The sequence below is a fragment of the Emydura macquarii genome, unplaced genomic scaffold, assembly GCF_026122565.2.
Source record: "Emydura macquarii macquarii isolate MOO-44397 ecotype Brisbane River unplaced genomic scaffold, CSIRO-AGI_Emac_v2 contig_1254, whole genome shotgun sequence".
Taxonomy (NCBI): Eukaryota; Metazoa; Chordata; order Testudines; family Chelidae; genus Emydura; species Emydura macquarii.
The window spans coordinates 2,443,509-2,456,302 of NW_027131391.1; the positions used below are offsets into that span (position 1 = coordinate 2,443,509).

The following is a 12,794-nucleotide window of genomic DNA, read 5'->3' on the forward strand; positions in this document are numbered from 1 at the left end:
GTTCCTATGTTATCCTGGAGGACTATGGCAAGATCTTCAGAAGACTTGGATGTGACTTCATGGCTAGAGTTTGAATGAAACCTGATTTTTAACCAAGTTCTTCCCTTAGGTAAATGGGGCCAAACAGCCTCATGATTTTCACATTTGCCCCAGTATGACTATGAATATCATTCTTGTTGCAATACAATCTCTCGCTCGCTCTGCTCTGGTTACCCCTGGAAGTGTCAGACTCAAGCTGAGTTCATCTGATGTCCTACTTGCTCCTAAACATTCCACACTGGGTGACTGTCTTGCTGACCACTTACCATCTTTTATCCTACACTTTGGCCCGAGGCACTGCCATATTTAAAAAATCAGCTCCAAAGAGTGTTTTTGTCCAGTCTTTGCCTTTAATCAGCTCAGCACTACAGGTTGTAGTTGAAATTATTGTACATCTTTTCTAAAGGCCTTGAGAAGTGTTGATAAATACAGCCTTGCAAAAGCGGAGTTGGTTCAGTGATAGGATACTAAGCATTCACAAGACCTGCAGAGTGTGAAGCCCCACAAGTGGAATTCCCTTATCTCCTGAGTGAATAAAGTAGCCAGTCCTGATTTTGCATAAATTGGTCACGAGAGGGCAGTATCTGGTTAGAACTATGTCCCAAGATGCTTTGCAATAATATATGGGTTGTCCAAAGGAATATAGTGTGAGACCACATTCCAACCAAAAAAAAAAAAATCCAACAAACTTTAATGCAGCCAGAGGCCTGGTGCAGCAGCATCTGCCTCCCCTAGAGCTGGTGTCAGGTAGTGCCACACACAAAACACTCTGTGTCAATTCCCATTCCCAGAGCCTCATTTTCAAATGCCATCCACTCACAGACCAATCCCTGAATGAGGGGAAGCCCACAACAGTAGAGTAGGATGATTACATTAATTAGAACTGATCTATGCTGCTAGAGAGACAAATGCCATCCAAAGGTAACACCCTTAAAAAGAAATCCTCTAAGATATCTAGGCATCTAACTCCCATTGAAAGGGAGAAAACATGGCCATGTATCAAGGTGTAGTCAATATCAATAAGTGACTGTTACCTTTCAACCATTCCCACTACATTAATTACAAACACTTTTTCCAACTCATTTTTAAAATAGCCGGCACTATTTTAAAGGGACACCGTTGTCCTGACAATCATTTTTCCTTCTGAAAATGTTGTGCCTGTTGGTAAAATTGGTATTGCTGACACAGATTAAAGAAAAAAATATTTTTATTTTTTTTCCAGATTTCTTTGTCCATTTGACAGCATTGTGTGCAATCAGTTTCACTGTTTTGCTGATGGTTAGTTGCACTTCCCATCTCGTGCTAGCGTGCAACATCTCTCTCAAGCACTGCTCGGGGAATCTCATATGCTTAACCCAAGGTCCTGCTGGAATATGTTTATTAGTATGAATGGCAGCAAAACAAACTGAAAAGGCATCAGGCAGGTATGTGCACCAAGAGGAAGGGAAGGAGAGATGGCTCTAAGCAGATCTAGTGATGCTGCTCTCAGCTCTGCCCAACAGACCCTTCTAAATATCACCAGGAGAGCAGCAAACCCTTATGCTTTTTAAATGGTGTTTCCATGCTATTGAAAGGTGACTCCATTAGAACAGTGAATTATTTGAAATAAGTCAATTAAAAATATTCCAAGTTGTGTTCCTTTAATATCTCTGTGACTGGGAACTGTCAAGGAGTGGGATGTGCAGTCTGCTGCCTGAAGCCTAATCCTGCACACTGCTCCATATGGGCAGGCCCCAGAATCTGGCCCTTAATTGTAACTAAGTAGCAGCCTGAGAGGCTGGAAGCTTTCACAGTTGTTCGAAGGTAAATCTTTCTAGTCACTAGAAAGACACCTGGAGGAAATATTAAACTAATGTTAAATTTACTGCACACACAAAACCTAATAAATCAAACTTTCGTTTTCTAATTGCAAAAATATCTAGCCTCTCCCATGCATTGAAATAATGATGAGCATGTCCTTTTTCACAGACTTTAGTAACATAGGCAATGGCCTTCTTGGTTTTTCGGAATTTAACATTTGTATTACATTTTAATGTATTTTGGTGTGTCTTGCAGCTCTCTTTTGGGTGGAATCAGAATTACTCAACTGCATGTCATTACTGCTGAAAGATAGATTAATTTCCCTTTAGTTCACACTTGTGCTTTTGGAGCAGGATCCGTGTCATTCGCTCATCTCTGCTGCCATGAAGCTTCTACGTGCTCACTTGAGCTGCTACAGTATTATCATCAAAGTCGGGTAAGGTTTCAACATATGTACCAATTGAGTAATTTTTATGACTTTTGGGTAGTTCCACTGCCCATTGCTGAATAGGCGCAAGTCTTGATATTGCAAACATGGTGTTTCTTGCAGCCACTACATATAAAGTGTCAAGAGGGTTTCCTGTTTCGGTTGTACGGTGAAGGCTGCCCATTGGGTAAAAGCAGGGTGCTGTTTTTAGAGAATCTGAATGATCTAGTTGTACCCCCCACTTGAGGGCATAGTTGAATAACTGTTGTTAGAGGAAAGTGTGCATGTGTGGCCTGAATCAATTGGGCCAGAGGTGACCCAGACTAAGCCTCAGTAGCAGCAAATCAGCCTAACTAAAACAGGTACAGCAACTCATAGCTCCTGAGTTCTAATCTCAGTGCTTCCACAGACTTGGTCTGTGACGTTGGCCCAGTCTTTAGCTGCTTTTTGCCTCCATTTCTCACTATGATAACATCTATTACTTAGTGGTATTGGGATTGTCTGTTTGTAAAGCTGTCTGAGATCCTCCAGTGAGATACACATTGGTGTTACTGGTTCTGTGATGCAGAGGCCTCCAAGACACACACCTCAAGGTTGTCCAGCAAGGAAGATACAAGTGCTGTGGCGGTCCCAGAATAGAAGGGCTTTCTTCCCTTTTAGATGACCCTGAGTCTGGCAGGAGTCCACCCTGCCACAGGCACATTTTGGCTCAGAAGGGCTCTAAGTGTTTGCAGATAAATGGCTCCTTCCTCAGGAATATGAGTCAGGGCTGAAAAAAAATCAATAATTTGCTCAAACAGCAACTGCAGAATTCCTGGCTGCATTCTGACTGTCTGACAGACCAGGGGCTGCTAAGGAGGCCATGTGCAGACAGGACCTTCTTTTGTATGTACCTTCAACTGTGTAGAGATTTTACTGTGTTAAAGATATTACCTCACCCACCTTGTCTGTCTGGAAATTTCACTGTTAATTAAGCAAATTCACAGGAACCCCTCCAAAATGCCACTGTCCTTGGCTCTAACTAGCTAGGATGTTAGTCTGTGTCTGCGCCTAATCAGTCTGACTCCACCTCATTCTGCCTTCTAGCCTCATCCTCTCCACACGCAAGCAATCGACAATATTCAGCTTTGAATCCAGCAAGATGGCTTTAGCCTCTCAAAGAACTGGAGGGTTTACCCATTCTGAGTTGCCTCCAGGACCTCAGCACTCTCAGCAGCACTCTGTCACCATAACAGTGACATGCAAATGAAAAGAACAAGAGGCCTGCCCAAGCAAGCCACAGAGAGGACAGCGCCTCAGCTCTTTAGCCCCAGTGATAACTAGAGTCCTAGGAGATGTATTAGTGCTCTGATAATTTTACATGACATTCATTGTCAATTTTTCTTCAAATGGTGGAGTAACTAGAGGGAGTTACAGGCATTTCAGTTTCCCATTGGTACTTGACACTCTGAGTCAGTGCAGATTCCAAGCTCACCGACTTCTTGCTTCCACAGCCCCGGGAAAGGAGAAGCCAGCTGTACTCTGTGCACTCGTGGCATCAAGGTACGAGCTTAGGAAAGAACTAGCTTTTGTTCCCCTCACACACACACCCTGTTTTGCTGTGATGGTTCCAGACATAATTTCTCATGAATACTCATGAGGTGAGCTATGCAGAGAGCAGCCTCCAAATGAGCTGAGTCTGAATCCTAGTAACTGGTCTGGTGGAGGCTCACCTGGCTTTAGCCTTGCCTGCGGCAACACACAAGCTGCAGCCACAGAAGTTCCAGCTCCCTGATGGGGACTCAATGCATTGGTTATATCCTCATTAGTGTGTGGCTCTAGATGGGCCTAGTTCACTTGACCTGGAAGTGATGTAACTATGCCCCCCACTGCCACAAAGAAGGGCTTGTTAAAATTGCAAGAGGCAGAGATGCAGGGAAAGGCCTGACTGTGAGACATCATGAGCACCTGTAGAAATTGCACTGCTCATGCTTAGCACCTCTCAAAATCAAGCCCCAAGATGCTTGACTCCTGCCTGTTCCTGACAGCCCTTCATACCCATGAAGGAACAAAAGTTACTTGGGTGGCATTACCGCTAGCTCAGACTGACCCAGTGCCTGGATGGTTCTGATTAAATCCAGTCTAATCTTCCTGCTGTGCCTGTGATCTCCTGGGTGCCCCCCAAATTCAATTAGCAAGAGAGTGAAAGCAGCCTGTACTGGAACAATGCCATCCCATTGGCAGGGCAGAGGGAGGCCTCATTAGGCTCATTTATACCGATTACAGCCGATCCTCACTAATCCCTCAAGATTTCTCAATTTAAGCTGTGCAGAGCTTGGGTCAGCAGCACGGTTTCCAAGCACTTAAACTCTTTGTGTGTCACAAGTTACTTGTAATGAGTCATTAGCTAGAAAAGGGAAATGAAATGGCCAAGAAGAGGGTGAGTAAGAATAGTCTGTCTGTAAAACACCCATGAAAAAGGGATAGTTTTAAGATATAAACTCCAGGTTCAAGCTAATCTTTCCATGGATTCAAATCCATACAGGATCAACTGAGCCCTGATATCCTGTTTGGGATAGACACACTGAGTACCAGATATCTTACTGTGTAGGGCACTTCAGGTCAAGGGACCTTCAAAACAGAGCCCTTCTTTGCTGTGCATGGACATTAAAGATCCCCTGGCACTTTTTGTGGCAGTAGGGGGGGGTTGCCTCTGCTTCTTCCTTCCCTCTGCCCCAGGTGGCTGCATTTTGGTGGGGCTGTGCATCTAAAGTTTATAAACAGCATATACATGTCAGGTTTTATCAGTTATGATCAGAAGTGGCTGAGAAACACTCTTACTTGGTCAACCTCAAGAGATCAAAAATCATGAGTGCAGACCCTTTAAAATTCATGAGATTTTAAAAAAAATATGATATTATGGTTTTTTGGTCAGTCTTTTGATTTTTTAACTCCCCCAGCCCATCCCCTGCGTGCTTGCATGTGAGACAGACACAATGAATGTTGTCCACTGTCCCAGTTTTACTGTGTAAAGTGATTTTGGCCCCTGCTGTAGGAGCTCTCACCCCCACATTTGCCCATCCCCAGCCCAGCAATTACTGCTGCCTCCCCCACTCCACATCAATCCAGTCCTGTCATCAGTTCTGCCACATAAGTTCAACCCCCATCACTTCAGCACATCCCTCACCTCCATCAGTTCAGCCCCACGCCTCACCTCTGCTCCTCCTGGGGTTCTTCACCCCCCCATCCACACCTGGGGGGCTGCAGCAGGAGCCCCTCTTTACCCCAGCTCCTCTGCAGGCTGAGTGTTGCAGGGGTGGAGTGGAGGAGCCATCCCCATTGCTCACAGGAGGGAGTGGAGCTCCTGGGCTCTTGCTGCTCCCTTCCCTCCACCTGTGAGGGTTGCTGATGGAGCTCTTCCTACAGCAGCTCCGATTGGTTGCAGGGCCCCAGGAGTCAGGTGAATGGGGCAGACAGCCAATCAGGGGGCTGGGCTCAGTCCCTCAGGCAGGGCTCAATCTTGTTAGAGGCCTGGAGCTTTTTGCCTCCTTTCAACTCCAGCTGGGCTCCAGCCCAGCCAGAATCCCCTCGCTGAGGTGCATGGCGAGAGCTGGCGGCTCTGTTGGTGGGGGTTAGGGCTGGCTGATGTCACAGCCATGACAAACCTGAGCAGTCAGCCAGCCCATATCAAGGTGGGGCACCCTCTGCTTGGGAGGGGCAGGGAAAGGGGCACGGAACTGGGCTGTGTTCCATGAAGAGGTGGCCTAGCACAGCCCCCACCTCACAGGGATCTAAGACAAGGCTTTCCCCTGCATCTCTGCTCCTGAGGTGCAGCCCATAGACACACAGATCACCATGCCTTGCTTTGTTCAGTCCAAGCAGAAGTCTGCACTGCATGCTGGGCACTCGCCCTGTCCTATTGTGCTGGGCTGGCATGTGAACCAGGAAGAGGCTCACTCAGATATGGAGCCCAGGTTTACCTGGGAGGGGGGCAGCCACTGCCATCCTACTATGCCTACTGCTGCACTGAGGGCTGGTATGTGTCACTCAGGATTGCACAGCTGCTGGTGAAAAGCATTTTCATTGGGGTTGCTTGGAGGAGATTACACAGGGCCCTAATGTCTGGTCTCTGATGCTTTTCTGTATCAGGCCTACTTCAGCTTCCTCTGGGATGTGAGTGAGAAAACCTGATTCATCCCACCCTGCCTGGTAGCATATCACATAGGCCTTGGAACACCTTCCTTCTTGTCTCAGAGGGAGGTGCTCCTCTTGATGGACTGGTGCTGGGCAGGCCTTGGGATACTAGTGGCTTCTTTATTCTCTCTTCTGTTTCCTTTCAATTCTAAGACTCAGCTGGCTTGGAAAGGGTCACATGTCCCTGCTGTGAATAGGAAAAAGAAAAAGTGGCATATTGTTGTCTCCCCGCCACCCCCCATCTCTCCAGTTAAGAGTATCTTCCTTTGTGAGAGCCAGGCTGCTTATTATTTGCTGAGTAGCAGGCTTGCTTAGCACCCAATATGACAAGAGAGAGAGAAGGGAGACAGACGGAGCCTTGCTTGTTCCATATTGTTCTGCAGGACTATTTGGAAGCCTTTCTGGCAGTGGCTGGGAGATGAAAGAAAAAGGATTATCCCTGGAATGAGATTATTAGATTGAAGATTTAATCTCTGACCCTGTCAGCACAAAAAAAAATAGCAAACCTCCCTGGGATTATTTGAGGTTGCATAGGCAAAGAAAACCAGCCCTGGGAGGAAGAGCTTCTGCTGGAACAAACAGCAATCACTGCATGCATCCAGACCTGCCCTCTCTGACATATCATGGGGTTGACCCTGCAGTGAGGAGCTAGTGAGTTTATGGGGGATGCTAAGACTTTCCTTAACAGATGCCTTGGGCTTTCATGTCTACTCTAGCCCAACTACAGCCGCTCCATGCAGCACAGCTGTGCCCTGATACAATCCTCAGTCCTGGTGTCTTCAAACGGTAGAGCTGAACTCAACCTTGACATGTGAAATTGTGTTTAGTGATATTCTTTTCTCCTGGACAGCACCAGATCAGAGTTAGAAAGTGCCCAATATCCCCCATCACCAGACAGAAAAAGCACCTCCCCACCTTCCATCTGTCAGAGCATTCTTTCCCCCAACACATGCACTGCACCCACATACCACAGGCTGATGCTTTGGCAGGGTTACTTTAAGCATAAATGATTATTTGCAAGCCTCCATCAGCAATAAAGAGCAAAGAATGTGCCCAGTGAGTGAGATTATGCATTATGGAGAATCCTGTGCAATTTGGACTCTGGGCAACCTCCATGAAGGGGTTTATGTTTTTAAATAAATTAAGAATATGTCCCACCATCTGTTGCTGCAGGCAGAGGAGGCTCAGTGCAGAGCCAGGCAGCAAGCAGGCAGACAAAGAGACGGTTGCTGTGACTACTTTACCCATTCATCCACTGGCCGTGCACACAAACTCATTCCCATCACACCCCCCACACCCATTCCTATTGCTTAGTATGCCATGTGCATGCATGCTTACACTTATCACACACATGCACCAAGTTCCTATCACTCAACACCTGTGCATGCATTCCCATGATGTGCACACACAGAGACACGCATGCACATTTCCTCCCATCACTCACACATACACACGCATGCACACACTGTTCCATCACTTCATACATTCCCTGCATGCACTCCCATTGCACACAAACAGGGCATGCAAGCACACACAATCCCACTGTGTAGGGGCATGACTACATACACTCCCATCAGACATATATCAATGTATACATAATTATGTAGGGTTCTGTACTGTGCTCGTCACTGCAGTATCTGCATAGCACACACAACCCTCTGCACACACATATCGCAGGCCTTCATATATACACTTTCCTTTCACTTCTGGTGGGCATACCCACATACCTACAGCAGTATTTTACACACACACACACACACACACACACACACACACACACACACACACAGGTCTCTCATGCAAGTAGCCATGTGCCCACTCCCATTCAGCTCCCTACCCACACACATTCCCGTGCAAATACTCTCATACATGCACACTTGCAAAGGGGACATAGCTCTCCTACTACTGGAATGTCAATCGCTGCTGCAGCCCGGCTGATTGGCATAGCTACAAGCAAATTGAAGCAAGAGAAAATCCTCATTCAGGTCATTGCTCCTTTGGGACAGACAGAATTTTGGAACCTGACAGTCTAAGAGGAAAGAAGAGATATAGCAACATTGGGCTAGTAGGAGGCTCTTGTGCTTCAGCCCCTACCCTGGGAAGAGGGACAGCCAAGGAGAAGGAAATGCTCCCAGAAGGCTGAGAGATCTAGAGAGAGGAGATGATGCCCCTTGAACTGCAGGAGGAACTAGGCCCAGTGAACTAGTGAGCGACTGAAAGCCCCAGCCTAGAGAAATGGGGATGTGAATGGGGCAGTCCCACCAGCATCTGCCTGAAACAAGAGAGTGAGGGGGACAGGACAGTCCAAGGGAGAGCCTTGGATAAAAAGAAGAAAAAGAACAACAGGCAGTATGCATCTGATGCTATAGGAAAGGGGCAGCAAGAGCTTGGGGGCCAGTATCATGGTACATACCACAGAGTCACATACTGTATTCCTGGGTGCACTTCTTAGGAGGTAACAGACAAGGTGACATAGTGTCTCTGTATCCTGGATGACTGTACAGCTTCAGACACTCCACTGACTTCAAGGGAGCTACAGCAAGGAGGAATTTAGCCCATTAAGTCTTTGGTAGCTGGCAGTAGGTTTACCTTGTGTTTGTATCACACTGCCTGTGTCTAGAATGGCTGGAGGGATCACTCTTGCTAAACAGCATCCAGTCACCAACCCTGCAACAAGCAGCATCTACCTCCCCTGGCTCCAGCTCCTCCACTCAGCCACAACATGGGTCCCAAAGTAGACTGGTTGGAATGGATTGGTTGGCAGATGCTCCTCCCACGAGCCCACTTCTCCTCCCACAGAAAGGCCAGGGCTGCACACAGCATCAGTTTGCACATTTATCATCTTTTTTCCAAACATGTATTTGCTCTTAGTAAACATAATCACCGGAGACACAAGAATGTACCGGGGAGGCATAAATAACTCCAGACGAACAGAGACACACACACAGCAAACACGGACACAGTTCACCAAGGAAACCAACAGGTGCAGAGCACGACCTGCTGCAGCCACCGATCCCAGATGGCTTTCTCTCATCCTCCATTCCGAGAGGATTTCTCCTTCTCTTGCTTTGCAGTGGTTGGTGGGAGAATAAAAGCAGGCGGGGAGGCTTCTAAAGTTGCAAACGTCTCCTGAAAACATCATGGCTTGTCCTGGCGTTGCAGTTTCCTGCTGTCGCCTTCTCCGAGGAACGGTTCCAGTTATAGGAGGTTATGAGCTTTCACAGTGTGAAAGGGTGAAGAGGTGTGGGGACCATTTTGGGGTAGGAGAGGCGGGTCATCTCACACTGTCTCAAACGCAGCCAGCCTGTAAACCTTTGCATGGGAACATCGGGGCTAGATGCTCCACTCAGGACCTCTTCTGCCCTCATTAAGGTTCTGGTTCCTCTTCAGATGAGCATAATCTTCAACGGGACATCATCCTAACAAACTCTGCAGCCATTGACAAACAGAAAGGCTAAAGGAGAACACATCAACTGCACCAAACTACTCCCATCCCACCTCTCATCATCTTGAGATACTATGCAGCCAAATGGAAAACCTCACCCACACTGCTCACCGGTTTGGTTCCTTTACTGACACTGGAGAGTTTACGCAAAATGGGCTTTGCTTCCTGCTGAATTGTTCAGAGAGTTACATAATCCCATGAGCAAGGACAGGGCAGTTTGTGATTCAGAACTCCTGCCCTAAAACAATGTGATGTCTCATTTCCACACTAAACTCTTTGGTGGACACTGACGGTCTGTCTACACAGCAGCTGGGAGATGTGATTCCCAGCTTGGAGAGATGTAAAAGTTCTAGTTTTGATCAGGCTAGCATGCTAAAATAGCTGTGTGGCCGCAGCAGCACAGGTGGCAGCTCAGACTAGCTGTCTGACGTACCCAGGGCATCGGACAGGACTGTACTCGGGTGGCTAGCCCACACTGCTGCAGCCACACTGCTGTTTTTAGCACACTAATTTGTGTCCGCACTGGGAAGCACTCGCCCAGCTGCTGTTACACATACCATGAGAGTAATATCTCCCCAGACTGCACTGCAATTTCAGGTGGACAGTGCTGTTGAGAAAACACTGCTTCCAATGGTCTTTGCAGTTTTGGGAGCAGACTCTCATTTCAGAGACATACTGCCGTTTTAGGGAGACACCACTTCTCAGGGTTACTGCAGCTTTAGGAGATGGTAGATTTTCTGTGGAGACAATTTTGTTCTGATGGACACTGCAGTCTTGAAGAGATGTGTGAGCTTTAGGGAGACCCTGCGGGTGATTCCCCACTGCCCTGTCCTATGTGGAGTTACTTCCACCTACCTGTGCGACGGGAGTGTAAAGTGCTCCCAGATATGACTGGTTTTGTTTTACACCCATTTGGCACTCTGTTTGCACAGGACTGGATGACTCCTCCAGTGCCAGGGCAGTGGTGAAGCAGTCCCTGTATCATGTAGAACACGTGTTCTCAGTCTTTTCATAGTGTGGACAACAGCTTAATACAGCAATGGTCTCCTGGACAACTCCTCCTATTCATGATGGAGTAACATCCAGGGAACAACTACCGCAATCAGGACAATGTGTAGTGTATTTTATCTGTCTAGTACAACTGAGCAGCGGGAGACAAGGACAGCCAGTGCCACAAACCAGCCAGCTCTCTGGAAAACCAGTAAGTGCTCTGTAGACAGCAGCTTGGAATCTCTCCACAGGAGACACTTGTAGCTTCAGAGTATCTTTAAAGTCCAAAGGAACAAGGCTGTTTTCAATATAGTGGTCCCACGAGTGCTCATGGAGCCAACAAACAGGTCCCTTTTTGTTTAATTCTCTAGTTCCTCTGCTTTCCCTCTAGTGCAGGGGGAGTCTCTCATTCCCCACACAATACAAGCCAGAACAGCCTGACATCCTCTCAAACACTCTCCCCCTTCCCTACACACACATCCATCCACTAACCTCTACATCTCTCTAACCCCTTCCCCTGACTGGGAAACCGGAACCCCATTAAGATCTCCACTAACAACACTCCTAAAGGCAAGCAGGGACTGCCATGAAACAATAGGCAGCTAGTGAAGCAGCATGACACCTGCTCAGTGTCCCCAGCTTTCTCCCGCATGGAGAGTGGGAGACCAAGCCTGGACTTCAAACTAGGAAGACACCAAGTCACATATCTGCTGTGCCAGCAACATAGTCTGAAAAGTGACCATCTTCCAGGGTAAAGATGCAAAAATTAACTATGCACAAAACCCAAATGAGCTGCAGCTGCATTAAGGGAAATGGCAAACCCAGCTGGGCAAAGAGAAAATGCAACCCAGATGCCAAGCCAAAGCAGTTTCCTCAAGGCCCATTGAAGCAGTGAGGAAACAGAAATCCACCATTACACAGAGATAACCAGGGCTGCACATGGCCACACAGGTTTCTCCTCTGACACAGGGACAATCTGTCCTAGTATGAAATCCATGGAGACATGCTTAACAATGAGATGAACTGAGAAGAGTAGTACAGCCAGACACCACTAATCAGGAATTTCCTACACCAGCTATCTCTCCCCCAATAACCTTATCTTAACTATGGGCAAACCCCAGGAGATTCTGACCCAGCTGTCTCTCACCTCGTGCCACACATACTTGGGCCTCTTAGGATATGCAGATCTTTTCCCCTCCTCCATTCCGGAGTAGGGCAATGACCCAGTCTCTGAGCTGAAATCCTGCCTGACCCAGTGAAGATGGACAGTGGAACATTCTTTCTCACCTTCAAAATCCACGCGCCCATCTCCATTCAGGTCCACATCTCGGATGATCTCTTCGATATCCCGATGGCCCACCTGCTGCCCCAGCAGCTTCTTCATGGCCTCCCGCAGCTCGCTGGTGCTGATCTCTCCATCACCGTTGGTGTCAAACTGGAGAGAGGCAACAAACAGCAGCAGAAAGAGCACAGTTAGCTGAAGTGGACCCTGACTTATATTCTTGGGTACCTACAGTCTCCAGATTTGAGTCCCATGTTTTCCCCTCCTGAGTGCACATATTTGTCCATGATGTTCTGAGTCGCTCTTCGCTCCTACTCTCTTTCCTTGGGCTTCTTTTCTCCTCCTGCTCCGGTGCCAGTCTGTTCCCTCAGGTCCTTTTCCTCTCCTCACAGACCCCACACATTATTGCTGTGCTTGCCCACTTTGTTCCCTCTTGGGCCTTTGCCTCCCCCCACCCGCCCCGTTTCTCTCCTCATGCTCCTCTCCTTTCCAGACTTGGTTTCTCTTCTTTCCTTCTCAGGCCCCTCTTTAATGTATATGCTCGCTCCTCCTCATTCCTCTGCTGGGTCTTCTCATTTTCCTGCCTTTGCTCTCCCCTTCTCTCCACTTTTACAACATGAGAAGGGACCCTCACATCT

General features: G+C 47.6%; 1 protein-coding gene across 2 annotated transcripts in view; it reads right to left on the reverse strand.

Moving 5' to 3' along the window:
• Nucleotides 1-9,261: 9,261 nt before the first annotated feature.
• Nucleotides 9,262-12,794, reverse strand: part of CABP1 (calcium binding protein 1) — a 32,837-nt gene continuing 29,304 nt past the window's right edge. For both annotated transcript variants that reach the window (XM_067550282.1, XM_067550281.1), the window contains 2 exons: nucleotides 12,162-12,309; nucleotides 9,262-9,868 (listed from right to left, as the gene is read on the reverse strand). In XM_067550282.1, coding sequence (XP_067406383.1) covers nucleotides 9,843-9,868; nucleotides 12,162-12,309 — 174 coding nt within the window. In that variant the 3' untranslated portion in view covers nucleotides 9,262-9,842. The remainder of the gene's footprint in view (nucleotides 9,869-12,161; nucleotides 12,310-12,794) is intronic.